The sequence below is a fragment of the Octodon degus genome, unplaced genomic scaffold (assembly GCF_000260255.1).
Source record: "Octodon degus isolate 3935 unplaced genomic scaffold, OctDeg1.0 scaffold00027, whole genome shotgun sequence".
Classification (NCBI taxonomy): domain Eukaryota; kingdom Metazoa; phylum Chordata; class Mammalia; order Rodentia; family Octodontidae; genus Octodon; species Octodon degus.
In genome coordinates, this window is record NW_004524603.1 from 16,958,174 (window position 1) to 16,980,136 (window position 21,963).

Consider the following 21,963-nt stretch of genomic DNA (forward strand, 5'->3'; position numbering starts at 1 on the left):
TGTAGGTCAGGACAGGCTCCCTACTTCCGCAGTCCTGTTCCAAGGGTGCGCGGCAGTCGTGAAGGGCCTGCAAGTCCTCGTCCCCGCATCCTGTGGCTCCTTTCCTATTCTGAGCTTTCTGCTTGCTTTCTCCATCCTGCTCACCCTATCCTGATGCTGCCTTGCGCTACTCTCTGCAATCCTTTAGCAAATCCAGAGCAGCAAACATCTGGAAGTAATAAATCTGCTGACCTACAGTCCACACTCCTTCCCCCTGTAATGAGGAGACCTCCTCAGGTTGTCTGGGAGCAGATTCTTTTTGAAATATGAGAGTGGGAGGGGCCATCTGTCGCATGCTGAGGCAGGGCCCTTCTTTTCTTCTCTTTTGGTAAAGATTTATTTCCTTGGTACATGGTCTTGCTAAACCGCTTGGACTTACAGTGATCCTCCTGTCTTGCCCAGCCTCCCCAGTGCTGAGATTACAGGTGTGTGCTGCTACATCCAGTTTCAGTGGCCAGCATGGCATGTGGTACCGGGAATCAAACCTGAGTCCTTCCGCTTGCCATGCAGGTGCTCAGACTGCCGAGCTATCTCCCTGGCCCAAGGAAGGGCCCTTTCTTATTTCCAGTAAGACAGAAAAAAAAACACAAAACCGTGTATTTTTCCTTTATCTGTGGTTGAGAGTAATTGTTACTTTTGCCCAAAAGCCCTAGCTTTGATGCTTTTTTCCATGAATGCTATCAGCTGGGTGTGGTGTGCCCTGTGGAGCTTGCCCTGGTGCTGGGCCAGTCCACACCCAGTTATAGGCCAGGGGATCAGGGCCCCCTTGTGGCTGGCACCCTCACTTGCTCCTGATGTTGGTGCTGCAGGCAGCCGGAGAGAGCTGGCCTGGTTCACGGATGTCCAGACAGAAAACTTCTGGGCCAGCACAGCCAGGCCAAGTGACAAACGCACAACACGTGACCTCTGCCTCCAGGGCAAAGGATGAGTCCTGTGAGAGCTGATTTATAGCCTATGTCTCCTGAGAGCAGGTGTTGCTGGATGGGATGGGAGAGATTGGGGGTATGCCTTGGGCTGCGGGGGGGGGGGGGAAGCAGAGTAGTAGCTCAGGAAAGCTGGGGAGGAGGCCCAGGCCTTGGGTCTGGAATGGGTGTTGGGGGCATTGAGCAGCTGATGAAGGCTCTTCTGCAGGGACGGTTTTTTTTTTTTTTTGTATTGGGAATGGAACTCAGGACCTTGTGCTTGCCAGGCAGGCCAGCCCACAGGGACAAGCTTTTATCTACAGCAATCAGGCAGTGCAGACCCTGCATCCAGGGGACCCCTGTGAGCCCTTCTACCCTCCTGCACATGCAGCCCAGCGCCAGCGCTGCTGCTGGAGTCTGCAGGCTTTGCTGCTATTCTTAGTGGGCGGGGGTGGGGAGCTGAAGCCCACTCAGTCAGCTGCCTGCCGTGCTGCAGCTGGAGTGTCACTCCCTAGTAACCAAGGTGCCCTGCCCTCCACACTGAAGTCAGTCAGATGGCAGTAACTTCCCCTGTCCTCGCCTTCTGAGTGGAAACAGCGGGGTGGTCACGTGGAGTTTTCACAGATTTCACCAGTCTAGTAACAAATGCCGACAGTGGCAAGCGCCGCAGCATTTCACCTTTTTATGCACGCACCCTTGGGATTTGCGCTGTGGTTTCTACGGTCATCCGACTGCCGCTTCCCAGGGGCATCGGGCTAACCCTGAGCTCTGGGGACTTCATTGTGCTTTGGCTCATCTGGCTTTTGTTACATTTACGAGCCATGTGTTTCTGAATTCATCAGGCCTCTCTCTGGTTACTTGGCTGACCTGTCCTCCCAGACCTCCCTGACTTGTTGGGGGATGTGTCTTGGGGGTGACCTGTCTCCTTTGTGATATATGAAACAAAGAAAGAACAAAAGAGCCATCCTTCTACTGAAATAAGTGGGCCCTGATATGAATATTGAAGACTCTAATTAGTCTGAACTTCTCTTTTATAAAATACTCGATGAAGCCTGCTCTACATGTGGAAGCTGGGGCAGAATGCTGGCCAGACTTAGTCTAGATTTAATAAAAGAAACAGAAAAACTAGTGATGGTGGCCCTGAAAGTAGAAATGAAAGAAAATGAACAAATTCCATAAAGGGGATGAGGGTGGTCCATCTGATTTTTTTCCTTGTGTAGATGGCTCTTGTTTTGTATATAAGAACTAATTAGTTGCCTAGTTTCTATTGTTGTAAAAGGCTGCAATTTGTGCAGCGGCACGCTTGACATGTATTTAAAGATGTTAGTTGGGATGGGCAGTGAACCAAGCAGCACAGGGCCTGCCTGGCAAGCTCAAGGTCCTGAGTTCAAATCCCCATACAACAAAACAACAAACCTGTTCAGGAGTGAACCAATAGGACTGGTATATCTTTTTCTCTTTTTTTGCTACCAGTACTTGAACTCAGAACCTTGTGCTTTCTAGGCAGGCACTGTGCCACTGAGCTAAATTCCCGGCCCTGCATATTTCATTTATGACCTATGATCTTTTCTTGGTTCCTCATAAAGTACAGTAAGTTGGGTGCTTCAGCTGATCTTCCTGAAGTTCATTCACTCATGAGATACTTTTTGAAGGTCTGTTCCATGGTATATCCTGTTGCTGACTTTCAAAATAGTATCTAAATTTATGTCTAAGGGCCGGCAAGATAGCTCAGAGGATAAATGCCTGCTTAGGCAAACACTGGGAGCAGGGTTCCATTCCTGGCACTTCATACTGCGCTGGTCCTACCCCCAGGTGCGCTGAGCCGGCCACTGAGTCCGGGTGCAGTAGCGCGCATCTGTAATCCCAGCACTGGGGAAGCTGAAAACAGGAGGAGCACTAAGAGTCCGAGCTGCGTAGCGAGACCCTGTACCAAATACAGTAAATAAATAAAGCTGTATCTAAGCCTGAGGACTCAGCTGTTTATATGAACTGCTTGAGGTCTCCTCAGCCAGCAGCGATGGTACAGCTGTCAGTCATCTGTCACGTGTGTGTGGCACCCCGACCTTTTTGCAGTATTTTCACGTGTGTCATCCCCCGCGTGAGCCCTGATGGCTTCGAGGGAAGGTGTTTAGCGCCCAGACGGGGGGGGGGCCGGGCACACAGGGCTGAAAAAGCCGGCGCTGCTTGAGTCTTTAGGTTGGCAGGTTTGCGCGGAGGAGCTCATCTGTGGCTCCTCCAGGATGGCTAAAGCAAACGCCTAATGCGCTACGAGAGCTGCTTGCCTGGTCCTTAGGGGATGCTTTTCTTACTGGAAGTGTACAAAGCACGGCTTCGGTGAGGTTTAGTGAGTGGCTGAGGCTGCGGTTAGAGGATCCTGATTCTGTTGGTTGCTCTCATTCTTTCGGGAGCTACAAGGAGGTACAGCGGGGTGGAAACAATCTCCTAAAACTGGAGATTGCTTGTTGGGATTTTAACTGTCAGCCAGGAGCAATCGGTGTCAAATTTTAATTTTCTAGCCGTCATAAAAAGGCTTAGCAGACGGACACTAGAGAAATTATAGGTCTACGGGGTCTACAGGGTCTCACTACCTAGATTAGACTCATAGTGATTCTCCTGTTTTCAGCCTCCAGAGCGCTGGGATTACAGGTGTGCGTCACCACTCCCAGTCTCAATTGCTGGTACAGCATACCCTGGGGGCAGGGCCGGCACGGCATGCTGGAGATTGAACCCCAGCTGCTGCTTTCTGCCTAAGCAGGCACTTCAGTCTGCTGAGCTATCTGGCCAGCCCTTGTGATTCCATTTCAAGATGAAAATAATATTTATAATTATGTATGCCATAAAATAGGGCAGTATGTCGAAGTCTGCTAGGATCCCATACATAACATTTATTTTGTATATGTGCTTTGGTTTTTAAGAGTACGGTCGAATCTTTGTGGAAGTTTACAGCAAACAGGAAGCACTGGACTAGCAAGTGTTTGGTTTATAAAAGGCACATTTAACCAACCATATTGCTGGGTAGTTAATCAAAACCTAGTAAGTACAGAGAGTTAACAAATAAACAGAAGGCACAAGGATCCGGGAGCAAAAGACTTTTCATTATGTGGCTTGAACAGATTTACAGTATTCAGTGGTTCTTCAAAACATTCATGAAAATATCCTACAAGTCTGAGTAAATGTTCAAGAATATATGCAGAGCTATTTTAGCTGTGACATTTGTTTTTTTTATTTGAAGTTGTGATTTTGATCTTTCAAAAGTTATTATGAAACCGGGAGCCTTGGCATATTTACTGGTAATCTTAGCATTGAGGAGGCTGAGGCAGGAAGATCCCAAGTTTGAGGCCAGTCTGGGCTACATAGCAAGACAAAGCCCCCCAAAAACCAAGCCAAACTAAAACAGAACAAAAAAGCGGGCCCAGGGTGGTGGGGAAGAACAAGGACATTTTTATTCCTTTGTCCTCTGTTGTAAAATACGGGCTTGAGACTTCTATGAGGACAGGGGCTTGCAGAATTTGTAGATGTGAGGCTGGTGACCTCCTGGCTGGCGTGCATGACGGCACATGGGTGCTTCCCAGCACGATGCAGGAAGATCCTGAGGGTCCTTTCTCAAAGCAAGACAGATAGGCCCAGAGCGTCCCTGGCTGGGCCCCTCCATGGGGCAGGGCGCTGCCTTCGCCGTTTCTCACAGCAGCCCTGGCCGCTTTGCTCCCCGTCATACTTTCTTCCCCGGGAAGTGCTTGTTCTTCCATGGCTGAGAGGTGAGAGACAGAGAGCTCCACGGAAACATTCCTGCCCTGTCTGCCTCTCTGCACAGGGTCTGGATTCACAGCATCCCGGAACTCAGGACCCCAGTGATCCGTTTCTTGGCCCCTTTCATTAAAGACAGGCATGGGAGTTAGGGAAAGAGGGCGCCTTCTGTGGTCTGCGCTGTTTCCATGCTGTCTTTTCATTTGATGTCTCACAGGTGCCTACACTTCTGCACCCCAGGAAACTGCATGGGTGGCGGCGGGTGGGGGTGGGGCGCCTTAACGAGGGAGCAGCGCTACAGGGTTAGTGGGAGACGAGGGGGCGGGGCATGGAAGTCAGCTGGCGGTAAGCTCAGAAGCAGAGGCTGTTTGACCCCTGAAAAGGCAGCCTGCCGTGCCCAGGGGCTTCGTTGAAGATCCCTGTGCCAATCTAGTCTCCTGCAGCACCAGACTGAAGTTTCCTCATTGCAGAAGTCTGGAGACGCGAGGCCCAGTGGCCTGCTCCGGAAGCAGGAGCTCGCTCTCAGAGCATAGAGGTGATCAGGCCTTTTGTCTCTGAGCAACTCTTTGTAGACCACCTTTACGGTGCGTTTGTCTCCCTCTGCTGGCAGAAGTAATTATTGCAGGTCACTTCTGTCCGTCCTGAAGTTTTATGACCTTGGGTCATAAACCTAAGCCACCATTGTCACTTATTGGTGTGTACAGCTAATGCAAATACAAGAAACAGTTTTGTTTTTATATGCAATATATTGTTGAAAGTTATTCTGACTGTCTTTTGGCTCAAACACTGTTCAAGGAGGACTTTGGATACCAACAACAGTCCTTTGAGGTGACCTCCTTGGGATGATGGTTCTCTCTGTGCAGCTTGGACTCATAGTGATTCTCCTGTCTCAGTCTCCCCAGCACTGGGACCAACACGGCATGCAGTACCAGGAATCAAACCCGGGTCCTTGTGCTTGCCAGGCAGACACTTAGACCACTGCACTATCTCCCCAGTCTGGTTTCTTTACATGTAGTTTGTTTTCTTATACTTTGCAAGCTACAACAAGAATGGCATCATGAAACATGACCAAGGGTGTGTAGTTCAGTGGTAGAGCTCTTGTCCGACCTGCCCAGACACATGGTTGATGCCTAGCACTAGAAACAAAAAAGTTTCCCTCATCTCCTGGCTCACTATGGGCCCATGGTGCGGGCTCACAGGTCTGGTTGTGGGCTTGGTGTCGGTGGGGCCCTGTGTCCCCAGGGAGGACTCTGGCTCCTCCCCTGTGAGCAGGGACTTTTTCTGCACATCCTTCTCTCCTTCAACTTCTTGCCCCACTTCCCTTACTGATCTCTGCTTTCTAGAAGTTCTTTCTTCCTTTGGCTTCTGCTATCCTTCACTGTTTGAATTCTCTTGGTTCTTTGAAGTCGCCTCCTCTTTTCTCCCTTGCTTCCCTTTTCTCTCCATAGCCCTGCACTGTTAGATGTTTTTCTACGTTCTATCTCTAGATCTGTGTTCATCTGGAAAAATCCCAACTTTCCTGCTCGCCACCTTGTGGAGATTTGGCTCTAGATGTCACGACCCCTCAGCCTGAAGATCACCCGAGCTATTGTCTTCCACATGCAGCTGCACCAGGCTGCCCTCTGGGCCTCTTCTGTCACTTCATGCTAAGCAGGTTTAGAGCGACACCTGCCGCTCCTCCCCCTTGTACTCCCATTCATGCTCCTTAGCCCCACTGTTTGGGCCTGCCAAAAACTTTCAGGTCACTGCGGCTTTTTGTTCTTGCTCCTGTTTGGCTTCCAATTCCTCTGCCCACTTTCCAGAGCTGTTCCTTCCCATCTTCACTGCTAAGATTTGGGGCTTAAGCTTCTGTGGTTTCTATATGGGGTATCGCTGGGCTCTCCTGCTGGTCCCTTGGGTCTTGTCTGCTTGGATCTTAGAAATCTGCTTCTTTAGAAACATGTAGTGGTTTCCTGATTGCCTTGAGAGGTTGACATGTGCAGTCATTTAGGTGTGCAGCCCCCTACAGCCTTCCTCCTCTAGTGTGGATAATGTCATGTGCACTGTGCGAAAGAGGAGCCCTGGAACTGCTTCAGACAGTGACGAGATGATGGGCTAAGTGTTTGCAGCTGGGGGAGTATTTTGAGGGAGCTCCATGGCAATGTGTCTTTTCTGTAATACTTTTTAAAAACAATTTTCCATCACACTCCTAGATGAAAAATTCCTCTTTTCATTTCCCAGTCCAGCCTGCCGGTTCCTGTACCCTTTTTCTGTGGCCTCACCCTGCTGTTCTCTTGTGTAGTTACAGCCACACGGTTTGCCACTGTGGCAGCAGAGCAGCTGTAGCCTCAGAATAGCCTTTGCATTATGGTCTTGCTATTTAATCCTTGTACTGTTGTTTAATCTTTTGCAGACATCTGTCACAAATTCTAGGTACGAACAGGCTCTTCTACATAGCATTCTAGAGATGCTTGTGGAATTGGGCTGGTGGCATTGGCAGTGTAGTCCTGAGCTCCTCCTCACTGTGTACGCGCTATCTCTTTACTGTCCTCAGATGTCATGTTGACCGTCTCACGCGTGTGCCCGTGTGTGTGTGTTTTAGCTGCAGATCCCTAGCGTAAAGGGCTTCGATTTTGCCAAGCAACACCTGGGTCAGCACAATAAAGATGACATATTGATTATTCATGAACCAGCGCCACTGCCGGGACCTGTGAAGGACCACACCACGCCCTCGGAAAATGGAGATGTCCCAAGCCCCAAGTCCAAGATCCCCTCCAAGAACGTCCGCCACCGAGGAAGGTGATTGCGGGGCCTTCTGGGTTGTTGTGTGCTCACAGGACGTTTCTGGTTGCGGGTTGTCAGTATCTGAAGGCATGAGCCCTGTCACATGAAAACTTGTGTTCGCTCTGCTGAGCTGCCCGAATGGGCTGTGTGATCCTGCCCTAGAATGTTGAAGATCAGGCAGCGCCATTTGTGAAGGTTCGAAGTGCCTTTTAGACCCTGTCAAAATTCCCAGCCAGTGTCACCTTCTGTGCCTGTGTGCCAGTGGCCACGTATGGCTCTTTCTGCAGGTGACCTTCACCGTGGCTTCCCGGTTGCTCCCTAATTCATTCCAGCCCCCCTATCAGAACAGAACAGTGGAAAGAGTCATGCATTCCTTTTCCAAACCACCGGTAGGTCCCTTGTCACCCTATGCAACTGTGAGACCACAGGAGCTCAGGTGAAGGAGACAAAGTTCAGAACCAGGGCTTGGGAGGGGGACTGGACCATAGCGCCGCCAGGCTTTGGCTGCTGGTGACTCCAATTATGAACTCTTCATTGAGCGTTGTTGCCCCACCCGCCGATCTGCTGCTGAGCACGAAAGCATCTGGGGCAAAACCAACATTCAGAGCAATGTCATGATTTCTTTCTTATCAGAAAACCTACTCCAGGGGCCTGGCCTGGTTTTAATGACATAACGGATGTTAGGGCATATTGTTATGGAAGGCAGTGAATCATGGAGAGAGATGCTATTTACTTAATTACTTTGTCAGCTAAGAATAAACCGGATTACTAGAGATGGTTTAGTGTGCTAGTACAGCGTTGCGAAGTCTTTCTTTTCTTCCAGTAGCCTTGCCTCAAACATTCAGTTACATCACCTAGGTAATTTGCATGCTGTTGCATACAGTATTTGCATACAGTTGTCCTCTCTGCCCTCAGCTTCCGTGCCCATAGAGTCCATTGATTATGGGTCAAAACTGTTCAGGAAAAAATGGCATCTTCACTCAGCATGGGCAGACTTTTTCTCGTCATCATTCCTTAAGCAATACGACAGCTTTTTATACAATATTCACGTTGTATTTGGTATCAGAAGGCGCTTAGAGACGATAGCAAGGCTACAGGGAGGGTGGGCACAGGTTCTATCAAATGCTGTGACACTTTATATGAAGAGCTTTGAGTGTCTACGGATTTTGGTATCCGTGGGAACCCTAGAAGCAGTGCCCCATGATTCCAGGGGATAATTGCATATCTCAGACCCCTTGGGGGCCCTAGAATTTCTTATCACTCCTTACTGTTGCAGAAGCCAGAGCCTGGGTATAGAGTATGCTAAGTGATTAAGGATTTCTCCCTAACCTGGTGTGACCTGGCTACTATGATACCCTTGACTTTTTAATAAAGATCTTAATCTCAGTAGGTATCCTTACCCACCATTGTGTATGTAGGTGTCTCCAAAAAATCTGGAGTTGTTTGGGGTGACTGCAGAATCCTCCTGGCCTTGTGGAGAGCCTCAGATCCTTTTGACCACAGCCAGGTCTAAATCCCAGATTGTTTTTGATCCAGCTCAGTCCCAACCCAGATCGCCTGTCTAGAAATGGCCTGGGGCTCAGCGCTGGGCCTCGGGTCCCTGGTGCCGTGCAGCTGCCCTCCAGGCTGGTGCTTGGTTTCCTGGCTTCTGTTGCCTTGCAGCCTGCTGAGCAGCTTGGTCAACCATGTTCATCTGTCACTAGGGCACGGTGACACTGGAGTGGCTGTGTGATCCTCAGACTTCTCCATCGACCAGTTTTGCCTGGAAGCTCAACTTCCAAGTGAACGTGACCATTCCGGTTTTGTCTTTTCTTGTTCTTAATGTGTATGTTTTATTTTGTGTCTGCAGAGTTTCCCCCTCTGATGCCGACTCTACGGTCAGCGAGGAGTCCAGTGAGAGGGACTCAGGAGATAAGGCGCCAGCAGCAGTCCCTGAGGGCAAGGCCCACCGAGCCCCGCAGAGTGGTCTGTGACTTCACGTTTTCCATGTTAAAGCACCCATGTGATCCCCACAGGCCTTGATTTTAAGCCACTTCAGTTGCTAAATCTTCTTTCTCTTTTAATCTGTGAAATGGGATATGCATGTGAATTTTGTGGGTGTTCCTATGAGTTTCTCAGCATCAGTTGTCACTGTTGCGCGTTGTATTGGTATCTGCTTTGAGGTAAAGGACTGGGCAAGAGTGTTGGGGTTCACTCAGGTGCCTCTTAAGGTTAACAGCCTTGTTTCAGTCTTGGGTAGAGTCCAGATGGCTTTCCTATAGGAAAGGACAAGGCGGAACCAAATGGAAACCATAGTCGTAACATCCAGCCCCACACGTGATTTCTTAGGAGCTGCTCAGCTGTCAAGGCCAGAGAGTTCTACCCAGGCCAGTCTCCAGTCATGGGTGTGGTACTGTCGGCTCTGTCTTCCTTCAGGCAGTGTGGTGTGAGGAGATGGCCTCACATCTTTGGATTGGGGATCAGAAAGGGTGTTGTAGGCCAGGTGTGAAGTAAACCCTTCACAGGTCATTCCCTTCAAAGGTCACTACCCAAGACTCAAGCTCTGAACAAAACTATGCCCCCAGGGCTTCCCAGCCTTGGGAGTGGGTTTGGGGCAGGGAAGGATAGCTGCGTGTTTCTGCTAAATAAATGTATTGGTCAGCTGTTGCATTGGTTGGAGCTCTATTTATACTTCAGGGCTGTGTTTCAGTAAGGCAAAGATAATTGGAAAGCTTTGCCTATTGTTTGAAACAGCAGCTTTTATAGTTACATTATAAAAATCACCAATATGGAAGTGCAGCACAGAGAGAACTGTGTTCTATAGATGAATTGTGGACTGAAGCCCGGCAGCCTCTTCTGTCCCTGACGTTCCTGCGCCCCCGCCAACCCCTGAGGCTCTGGGAGAGACCACTGCCATTGCCCCTGCCGGTCCTCGAGACCCCTTCCAGCCGGTTCTTCTATAGTCTTCAGAACCTACCCCTCCTAGAAAAAAGGACGAGAGCCCTTTCCTTGGATCCAGTTTCACAGACTCTTAAAAATTACTTAGCACCATGGTAACAGGTGCCGTGTTTCAGACAGGATTAAAGGCAGGTTTTCATCTTGAGAAGGAAAGTTTGAGGGGAAGAGGACACTAGGTTTTCTCAGTGTCTGTTCATTGCTTGCTAGAGACTGTGTTGCCTTTAATCCTCTCCTTTCTGAGAGGATCCCAGCCGGTGTGTTCTACAAGGCCGACAAAAATCGAAAGAGCCACCCAGCACGGATTTAGAGGTCCAGGAGCAGGCGCTTGGGCTGCGAGGCGGGCGCCTGCTGTGCAGGGCTGTGGCTGCTGCCCTGATTAGGAAGGACGCCGGGGCGCGTGCAGCGCTTTCATGATTTAGAGAGCTGGTATTCTCGCTCTGTGCCTCAGCGCACCTGACATCATTTCCTTTTGAAAAGGTGTCCTAAGATCGCTTGAAGACTTCTGTAAAGGTGCTTTGTTGCTGGCAGAGAACCTCATTAAATATCAGATAAGCAAGATTCTTAGTTTTTCTTACAGCTTTTAGTAATTACATAATATACATAAATATGTAATATACATAAATATATAATATATAAATATGTATATAATATACATAAATACATACATAATACACATAAAATGCATTTTTTTGCAAGACAAATGGAATAAAAATCACTGGAGGTAGGGAGCTGTGTGAGAGCCATCCCAGCCCCCCGCCCTGTATCTATCACCCTGGGGCCGGTGGTGTACCTGTCCTGTGTCCCCATCACAGCTGCCAACTCGCACTCTATAGGCCCTTGGCAAGGCTCTGATGGCCATCCCAGGTCACCTGGCACTTTAAGCCCCTTTTCCAACCCCCTTGATGGACTCGCAGAAAAAACCCCACTGTTTTATTTGTGATAGATTCGAGGTTGTGCTTTACTGCCTGCCCTGCTGTTCCCGGACAGCAGTCAGAGCCTCCTAGGTGTCCCTCTGTGTGAGCTCGCAGGCGCCCTGCAGGGATGACACAGCTATGTACTGCTGAACTCACGCTCACAGGCGTGAGGACGGGTCATCCTCCTGAGGCTGTGACAGGAGGGCGGCTAAGGGGACGCCGTGTGACCTAGAGTGGTGGCTGCTCACAGGCTGGGATGCTCCTGCAGTGGCGGCCATGGTCCCTGGCTGTGGTTTCTCTCTGGCTCTCTCCCTTGTCACTGGGAGTAGCTAAGGACAGCAGAGCACCGGCTGTCTCCGCTATGCTTTCCTGAAGGTGTGGGTGTGTGAGTTGGTGATTTTTAAGTAGCTAGGCCTTTGTTCATTTCAGGTCTGCCCTCTCCAAGTTCAGAGGTTTTCATGTGGGAACTAAGCCAACTTCTGTACCTGCTAAAGCCGGCCAAGCTAATTAATATTCACAACCAGATTTCGTATGTGTATCACCCAGTTATATGTATCTGAGGAATTTGGGAGCAGCTGTTTGTTAAATGATTGGGGCTATAAAATATAGTTACCATCTTTTTACTCAGGCTGATTCGCAGACCCCTTTTTAAGAGAAAAGCCTCCCAGGCTGTGTCATGGTAGCTACAGTCAGTCAGTCAGTCAGTCAGTCCGCCCGCCAGTCAGTTATTCATTCCATGCTTGCTGAGCAGGCTGGGCTGTGTTAGTTTCAAGGGACGGAGGGCATGACAGGGAAGTGTGGTTGCCATTTCACTGGCGTGATTGTGAGCCACCAGCATTGGTAACGATATGATTTGCTGTGCTTATTTGCAAATAATGCAGTAACTGCTCCTTAAAAATATTTGTTGCTGCAGCATTTCTGCAGTGTCCTTTCTTCTGTCATTGTTTGGTTGAAATGATCCTATGTGGTCCAGTATCTTGTCCTTTGTGGGCATTAATTAGCAGAGGGTTCTTTTTTTTTTCTTTTTGTATTTAGGACAGGGTCCACAGGGTCTGTAGGGTCTCATTACGTAGATCGGACTCATAGTGATTCTCTTGTTTTCAGCCTCCCAAGTGCTGGGATTACAGGCATGCGCCGCCACGCCCTGTCTCAATTGCTGTCTCAGCACGTCCCTGGGGAGGGGCCAGCACGGCAGGCTAGGGATCAGCCCCGGCCACCGTGCTCTGCCTAAGCAGGTGCACTAGTCCACTGAGCTATCAGGCTGGCCCTTAATTTTTTTTTTCTTCTAAAACACTTGCTTATCTACAACTCTTGTTGCATAGGTCCTGCTTTACCTTGGTCTTAACCATCCAGCAGAAAAGTATAAAAATGAAATATAAGAAGTAAAGCCATGCTGTTATGTTGAGCTGTAGGGGACTCAGGTCAACAATTTCTGACATTGCCAGTCAAGCGGAAGACCCAATACTATTATGGGCTACTGAACTCTTTCAGAATATTTTGCTGAGTTTACATACCTATAATATTCAAATAATGGAACTTAACCAAGAAAGGGGATACAGATGAATGTCCATTTTGTATCTGTGTATTCAAAGTGGTTAGGATAGATATATAGTTACATTCTCTTAATGAATAGAGTGATTTGTTCTAATGGTATTAGGATATCATGTCCACATCTTGTACAGCAATTAACCACTAGGAAAAAGGTATGCAATGTGTTAATTATTGAAACTGTCCTACCAATTTGATTTGAAACTGTCTCATTGCTATTTGTTTATCAATAAAATTATGGGGAAAAAATAAATAAAAATAAAAATAAAATAAAATACTTATTTATTAAGCCAGGCGTGGTGTTACATGCCTGTAATCCTAGTACTTGGGAGGTTGAGCCAGGAGGATTGTTAAAAGTTCGAGACCACCTTGGGCTACACAGTGAGCTCAAGGCCAGCCTGAACTGCATAGCAAGACCCTGTCTCCAAAAGAAAAAAAATAAATGCTTACTTATTTTAATTGACAGGATGAAATGCATATGATGTATGCAGCGTAGAATGATTTAGGAATTTGTTTGACACAGGATATCTCACATGACTATCATTTTTTTTTTTGTGTGTGGTAAGAATACCTAAGGTCTATTTTCTTGACCATGTAGTGTAATTTCTACCATTGCTTTTTAATCCAAAGTTGGTGTTCACTGCCGGGCAGGGCTCACACAGTGTTAATCTGGTGTGCACCCTTTTCTCCTGAGCGACACTTGTGGCCCCTTTAGAAGTCTGGGTCAGCACGGCCAACCCCTTGGGCGATGCTCACACTCGCCATGTGGATGTTACGCCTGCTGCCTGAGGTATGCAGAGCTGCCTCCAGGGCATGGGCAAGGGCTGGCTGGTTGGGGTGGCACGGATGGGCTCCCTGCAGGGCCGAGGCAGGCGGAGAGTTGCTGCTGCCCCCTTGCTGGGATACTCGGAATACCTAATTCCTAGTTGTTTGGGGTAACATGATCTAATTCAAATGGAGAGAAAATAACCCTACATAGACCAACGTGCTGCAACCCTCATATTAAATATCAACTAGTGCTTCTTCCCTTTCCAGCCCTTGGTCTTTCTTATGCCAAAGAGAAAGTTCTATAATTTTCACTTTTATTTGCGGTTTTAAACTGTCAGCTTTTATTTAAAAGCAGTGTCTACTGTTTTTACTCTGCACTTGGCTATTTATTTTAAGTGTGGAGCTGAGAGTGGCTTAGGCAAGCCTGGGTTTCTGTTGATCTCGGTTTGACTGCCCGGCTGTCCACTGAGGCCCCTCCTCTTCCTCTCTCTTCTCTATCTTTTTAAAATTAAAATTGACTGGGATTACTTCTATTGTAGGTCATATTCATTAGAGAAAAACCTCACTGTAAAAATGTTAGAAGTTGGGGGAAAATCACTCATTGTACCAAGGCTAGTCTCTGTTAACATTTTAAAGTTTTTTCCCACACATTTAAATTTTTTTTATAGATATATTATCTTTTAAATCTATCTGTCTGTCTGTCTATTTGGTACAGGGTCTCACTATGCAGCTCGGACTTGTAGTGATCCTCCTGTCTCAGCCTCCTCAGCACTGGGGTTATAGGGGTGCACCACCACGCCTGGTTTCAGTGGCCAGCACAGTGCACCTGGGTTCTGGGGCTGGCACGGCATGCATGGTACTGGGGATCAGACCCGGTCCTTGTGCTTGCCAGGCCGGCACTTAAACTGCCAAGCTATCTCCCTAGCCCTACAAAGATATTATTACCTTAAAAATTACCGTAGTAAAATATACCTAAACATAAAAATTACCCTTTTAGCCATTTCTAAGTGTACTTTTTAATCTCTCTTTTTTTTTCATATTTATTTATTTTCAAAATTTTATTGATAAACAGCAATGAGACAGTTTCAAATCAAATCGGAAGTACAGTTTCAACAAATAACACACTGCATATATTCTTCTTAGTGGTTAATTGCTGTACAAGATGCGGACTTGAGATCCTATTTATTTAATTTCTTTTTAAAGTGGGAATGCATTCTGTCCACACAGCAGGCTTTTCTTCTCATGCTTCTTCAACTTTTCTTTTTACATCCCAGTTGGAAGGTGGGGAGCTCCCTTGTTCCCCAAGGCCCACGACATCCCCCAGGCCCGCTGCCTTTGGTGTTTCAGCCCTACAGTCTGCACCCAGGGATTCCACAGGCAGCTGGCCATGGAGTAAGACTAGTCAGGAAAACACGGCATCTGCCCTGAATGCATGCAGTCTTTCTGTTGGCCATCACTTCCCAGGCAGCCCCTGCTGGCGCAGCTTTTACGTGATGTTAGAATTAGAGGAATCCAGATGACTGGCAGGTTGTGCACAGGTTATGTGCAGACGCTGTGCTGTTTTGTAGGAATGACATGAGCACCCTATCTGTAGGGTCCCTGAGAGGGGCTGCTGCTTGCTGCCTTCACGACTCACAGATGCTACTTGCAAGCTTCCTCCTGATGCTGGCGGGGGTGGGGGGCAGGTTCCGAGCTGCAGGAGATGTTTTTCCTAAACACCCCACGACATCCCTTATTGACCAACTGAACAATTCCAGGTTCTTCCAGTTCTTCTCTTTTCTCCCTGCGGGTTTAAACCACATTTAGACAAAATAGGGCAATTTTTGAGGGTATAATAATGGTTCCTTCACATCTTTCCTGCATGAAACTACAGAGACAGTATTTAGCCCTGACCATTCCAACACAAATAGAGAAATTTCAAGTATAGTAAAACATTGGTTTCTTTCTTTCTTTCTTTTGGTGGTACCAGGGATTGAACTCAGGCCCTTGTGCTTGCCAGGCAAGCACTTATTCTACTGAGCCATCTCCCCAGGCCCTAAAATGTTGGTTTCTGAGCGCATAATTCATCCTCGAAACATTCTAGAAACAAGCCCATGTGTATCAAAGTGAATTTCTCCCTAAGAAATCATGGAAAACTCAGATGCTTCGTTCCACAACCCAAATATATTCATATAAAATGATTAGAATATTAAGAAAAATAAGGTGACCCTTGGAAAACCTTCATGGCTGGTACAAGGGAGGCGAGAGAGGAGGGTTACTGCAGGCTGACTTTCCCTGTCACTAATGGAATCACTGCCATCTATTGTGTCAGTGGAACCTTTTGCTTCGCATGCGACTTTAACAAGAAACCTATCCACTGACACTTGCTTTTGCTTCCTCTTGAGGCTATCATGGAGTTGGGACATTGCATTGTCGTTAAACAACTTCCTTGCTTGCACTGCTATAGACTTATTTGGGTGATGCTTTTCTACAGAATTTTGCACTGTTGCCTGCATTTTGCACTTCTCCCTACTCTCATTTGAGGTGAGGGGTTCCTCTGCCCTTTTTCTCACCCTCTTCTACAGATTCAGTAACCTCCATAACCTTCGTTAATGACCCACAATCCTGCAGAGAAAGAGAGAGAGAGAGAGAGAGAGAGACAGACAGACAGACAGACAGACAGACAGACACAGACACAGACGAGACCACTGGCTCAGCTGAGATCATGTGACTTTCCGTGTCACGCATGACTCACTGTGAGACCTGGCTGTGTATTAGAAATGTCTGCTCATCTTGCAGACACTCACAGAGCAAGTTACTTGCAATCCGAGGTTGTGCTGTACTCTGCTACCCAGTTCAGCATGTATTTTTTGGTCAGGGGCCTCATCTGAGGATTCTTTCAGAAATGCTCCTCAGTGTTGTCTCTTGAGGGTGACTTCTGGCTCACTCCTCTGTTCCAGGCCCCCGGTTGCCCAGCTCTGCCGGGGCGGAGCAGCATTCCTCAGCCTCCATCTTTGAGCACGTGGACAGGATCTCCCGCTCCTCGGAGGCCAGCCGGCAGGTCCCCAGTAAGATCCAGCTCATCGCCATGCAGCCCATCCCAGCGCCCCCAGTGCAGCACCCCATCCTGGCTGACAGGGTGGCAGAAACCAACAAAATCAACAAAGAGGTACTTGCTTTTATTCAAAAGCACATTAATTTAAAAAAAAAAAAAAAAAAAAAAGTCCTCTGATTTGGTCAGGGCTCACAGACAAGCGAAAGACACAGGGTCAGACAGTTGCTGATGGCAAGCAAGCGTCCTGCAAAACATGGCCGGTGCTTGGTTTTCATAGACCATGTAGTAGCCAAGGTCCTGTTAGGCAGAGGCGCATACGGGAGTGGCAGCTGGGGCCTGAGCCTGCTGCCTGTATGTCTACTCGGGTCCTGTGTAGCCGGCGCTGATGCGTCCATCTTCAGTGCTAGGGAACTTGTTTCCCTAAGCAGAGGAATTATCAGTAACACATTCTGTGCGTGTCGATCTCTATTGATTTTTTTTTTTTCAGATCTGGGCCTTGAACTCAGGCCCCTGCGCTTGCCAGGCATGCGCTTATTCCACTGAGCCATCTCCCTGGCCCCCTCTGTTGATTATTTTGAGACAACATCTTGCTATATAATTGAGGCTGGCCTTGAACTCACTACATGATCAAGGCTTGCGTCCAACTCCTGGGGGTCCTCCTGCCCCAGCCTCCTCAGCGCTGGGTTTATAGGCCTGTCCCATCATGCCGGGCTTGTCAGTCTCAATTGTAAAATCCCTAAAAGTAGTGATATGACTGGGTGTGATAAACACTGTTCTTGGAGCCCATTTTGTCTAGAAGATAGGTGTGTCTAATGAGTTGTCACTGGCTGATTTCTAAGATAAGTTTCTCCCCTGGGGGGGAGGATGAGCCAGGATTCCAGACCAGAATAAAGCTTTGTGCCCATCCTCTGTTGTCTCCCTTGGTTCCTACCTTGAACCTAAGGAAAGGAAGCCCAGGGTGGAGAGAAGGAGGTGGCCCCGCCGAGCTCTGTTCAGCATGGGCCCCGGAATGCCCTGTCTGTCGCTGTCTGTCACTGTCTCCTGCCTCCTGTTCCCAGATCCAGACCGCGCTGCGGCACAAGTCGGAGATTGAGCACCATCGTAACAAGATCCGCCTGCGTGCCAAGCGCCGAGGTCACTACGAGTTCCCTGTGGTGGATGAGCTGTCCTCGGGTGACACCAAGGAGCGGCACCGCGTGTACCGCAGGGCGCAGATGCAGATTGACAAGATCCTGGACCCCGCGGCCAGCGTGCCCTCTGTGTTCATCGAGCCCAGGAAGAGGTGGGCCAGGCAGGGAGATCCTGCTGCACCCTGGGGCTGGGCAGAAGGTCTCGTGAGGAGGTGCTGGGTGCTGTGCCACCACTGCCCCACCTCGTCCATCCTGGCATTGGCCCTGCATGCTCCTCAGGACCCCATCAGGCCACTTTTGAATTGATAGCCTGTGTGACCTTTCCTTTTGTGGACACCTGTGCACCCATGTGGTGCAGAGATGCCTGGTTGCTCTGCAGTCCTGGGGTTGCCAGGTCCATCCAGCAGGGTCTCAGCATCCTGGGAGCCCAGGCAGTGACCGTAGGCTGCCTGCACCTGGGGTGTGTCTCACAGTGCAGGATTTAGTTGATGAGCCCGCAGCAACATGGCTTATTACTCACAAAGATGGTGCCTGCTTCTCTTGGCAGCTCACGGATAAAGCGTTCCCCGAAGCCACGGCGGAAACACCAGGTCAACGGCTGCCCGGCGGATGCTGAGAAGGACAGGCTCATCACAACCGACAGCGATGGCACCTATAAGCGGCCGCCGGGGGTGCACAACTCTGCCTACATGGGCTGCCCGGTGCGTGGAGCCAGCCTTTCAAGAGTGGGGTGGGCCTGGGGACCCAGGACACAGCCTGGGTGGAAGGGAGGGTGAACAGAGTGGGTAGCTGCCGGCAAGGGGCTGTAGATGCCCAGACCCCTTGGGCTGGACGTACTGTTGGCGGGGACCAGAGCTGTGTCAGCCAGGGATATGGGGCAGTGGCCCAGGAAACACCCCAGGGTTTCCATTCCACATGCAAGCTCTGTCCTCAGCCTTCAGAGTGAGATGTAAAAGAGAGAAATGGCCAGGTTAGTTTCCTTCCGCAATGGCTGGGGGGTTTCCTGGTGAAAGAAGACTGTTTAGGGGTCTCTGCCACCGCCCACTTCTAGTGCTAAAAAGCTAGTGCATTTGTTTGGTTTAGTAAGCTTTAACCAAAGTGCTGGGACCAGAAGTGTTTCCTTTTTTTTTAATATTTGAGCATCCCTTATTTGAAAGTCCAAAATTTAACATTCTCCAAAATCCAAAACAGCATTATATCATACCTCCAAATATTAACAGATTTGGGAACATTTCATTGGAGGGCCGCTAGCTTTTGTGTACAGACATTGTTCTGTTTAACAACTGTTTGGACTTGAGGTGCGCCGTTTGCTTTTTATGATCACCCCTGGGACTTGGGACCTGCATCTGGACCTGGGACACAGGAGCATGAGTGGCCATGCGGTGGCTTCTTCGGCAGCCTCGTACTGCAGTGGCTGCTGATTGTGCTGTACAGTATAGTACTAGAGTCTCATGTTTTGTTGTGTATCACAGTATTGCATGTAAGAGTGATGCAGATAAAAAAGGGCTGGCCAGATAGCTCAGCGGACTAAAGCTCCTGCTTAGGCAGGCACAGGGACCAGGGTTCAATCCTCAGTGTGCTGTGCCGGCCCCGCCCCCGGGATGCCCCGAGAGGGTGATTGAGACTGGACGCGGTGGCGCGCATCTGTAACCCCAGCGCGTGGGAGGTTGACAACAGGAGGATCACTGTGAGTCCCATCTGTGTAGTGAGGTCCTGTAGACCCTGTACTAAATACATTTAAAAAAGAGTGATGCAGGTAAAAGCGAAGTTGTCAAGTTGGAGTTTCCTCTGACCTGTTCTTTGCTCCGAATGTTGTCATGTAAGCGTCATGATTCCTCACTGAGACACCAATTCAGTGAGGTTCACCAAATTCATGTTCACCAAACATGATTCCTCACTGAGACACCAATTCATGGGATGAACGAGTCCTTCAATGAGGAATGCCTGGACATTTAAAAAATTTTTTTACCAGATGGAGAACTTAGTGAGAAATAAGAAATTTAGAACTAAACATTTTTTCTCCACTGAAAGAGGCAAAGTAGAAGACAGATATTGATAGCATGAAGGTACACAGGCTCACTGGGAGGGAGCCAGGACTGCTGGAGCCTGTGTGGCACTGCCTGAGCCTGGGCCTCAGGGGACAGACCACGGAGCCACCTGAAGGTGCAGCGCCTGATTTAGCGAAGGGTCACCTTGGGGAAGACATTTGTGCTGGGCACAGTGACTTTAGCTGGAGATCCAGGGATCCGACATTATTTAGGGTTTCTTTCTTTCTTTCTTTTTTTTTTTTTTTTTTCGGAACTGGGGATTGAACTCAGGCCCTTGCACTTGTCAGGCAAGCGCTTATTCTACTGAGCCATCTCTCCAGCCCTAGGGTTTCTTTTTCTCTTAAATTGGTCAAGGAACACATAAAGATTGTCAGTATCACTTCACAAACGCCATATTGTCCAGGGCTTCTGGATGGAGCTCAGGCCTGTTTTAGTAAACATAATAAAGTTTTATTGCCCGACAGCCTGGCGTGTCTGTCTCCCTGTTATCTGTGGCAGCTTTTGTAGAGTTGAGGGGTTGTGACGGGGGCTGTAGGGCTTGTGGAACCTAAATATCTACTGTCTGCCTCTGTACCAAGAAAATCTGTCAGGGATGGCAGAGTGGCATGTACCTCTAGGCCCAGCTACTTGGGTGGCCGAGTCAGGAGGATCTTAGGCCCAGACATTTGGCTTCAGCCTGGGCACCACAGCAAGACCATATGTCCAAAAGAAAAGAAAAAAAAAGAAAGAAAAGAAAGAAAACCACTTATGATGTCCTGATGTAGCTTAGCCAGTTGTGTGGTATGTGTGTGTTTATGTGTGTGTATTGTGATGGCATCTCACTATGCAGTTCAGGGCATGAGCTTATGGTGATCCTCCCGCCTCAGCTTCTCGAGTCTGGGATTATAGGCATCTGCCGGCACACCCACTTTCCTGAGCCAGATACTTTTGAAGTTGAGAGGGAATGCTCTTGATTATTAAACTGGGCAGCAGGACTAAGCTAAGGTTGACCTGGGAACACCATAGTGTGTGATTGCTGTCATCATGGCCCATCAGGTATTCCAGGTAGGCATGAACATGGCCTAATCTTTGATGTTTAAAAGTAAGAAGGCTCATCCGTATTTCCAGAGAATGATAAATCACAGTGAATCTGTACAAAGGAAGTAACATTGAATCTCAAGAGAATTTTCCAGCTGAGAATCGGGAGAATGGAATTTAAATCCCCACTTAGGGATCCTGGGTAAATCTTAACTTCTGCCACCCTCAGGACTCTGTTCAGGAGTTAACAACTGGGTACTGGGTGCTGGAATGTGGGAAAATGCCTGAGACCCCTTGGCTTCTGGTTCTGAGGGCCTGGCTGGAAAAGAGGACCAGGCAGGAGGGGAACACTCTGGCCTTCTTGCCAGGAGTTTCGGGTCAGTGAACTTGGAGGGAAGTGACTTCCCCATCCTCAGAACCATCTGCCCCTAAACCTGTGGATCAGAGGAGGCGTAAATAGGGCCCTGGGAGAGGAAAGGAGCTCGGTTGCTCCAACTGCAGTCAGGATCCTCTTTGGGGCGGCCTTAGAGATCCTAGATGACAGTGAGCACCTGGGAGCCCAGACTGGAATATTGTGCATTTCCCACAGGACCAGCCCAGAAGAACAAGGCCACCAACAGGAAGGGCATCGCCTGCCTCCAGGGGCAGCAGCTCTCAACAGTGGGGGGGCTTTCTCTCTGGGAGGCTGAGGGATGGGTTGTGCCCAAGCCTCAGATTCTGCCCAGAGAGTCCAAAAATCTGAGTGCTCAAGTGATGTTTTCAGATTTTTAAGATACCATCTGTTTAATCCTCCTGTTTTCAGCCTCCCCAACGCTGGGCTTACAGGCATGTGCCATTACACCCAGACTTGGTTGCTGGCTCAGCTCGCCCAGGGGTGGGACCAGTGTGGCATGTGGTGCCAGGGATGGAACTGCGGTCCCTGCGCTTGCCTAAGCAGGCAGTTGGTATGCGGAGCTATCTCACTGGCCCTGATTCCCATCTGTTTTTTTAAAGAAGATTGTAGCTGGAGTGGTTGGTATATGATTGTAATCCCAACACTCAAGGGGCAGAAGCAGAAGGATCACCATAAATTCGAAGCCAGCATCGGGTCTATAGTGAATTCAAGGCCAGCCTGGACTA

At 48.9% G+C, this 21,963-nt stretch overlaps 1 protein-coding gene across 2 annotated transcripts in view; it reads left to right on the top strand.

Moving 5' to 3' along the window:
* The window catches only part of Kiaa1549 (KIAA1549 ortholog), a 184,003-nt gene that overhangs the window by 128,084 nt on the left and 33,956 nt on the right, over positions 1–21,963 (top strand). For both annotated transcript variants that reach the window (XM_023712842.1, XM_023712843.1), the window contains exons 13-17: positions 7,267–7,463; positions 9,298–9,413; positions 16,555–16,763; positions 17,708–17,931; positions 18,327–18,480. In XM_023712842.1, coding sequence (XP_023568610.1) covers positions 7,267–7,463; positions 9,298–9,413; positions 16,555–16,763; positions 17,708–17,931; positions 18,327–18,480 — 900 coding nt within the window. The remainder of the gene's footprint in view (positions 1–7,266; positions 7,464–9,297; positions 9,414–16,554; positions 16,764–17,707; positions 17,932–18,326; positions 18,481–21,963) is intronic.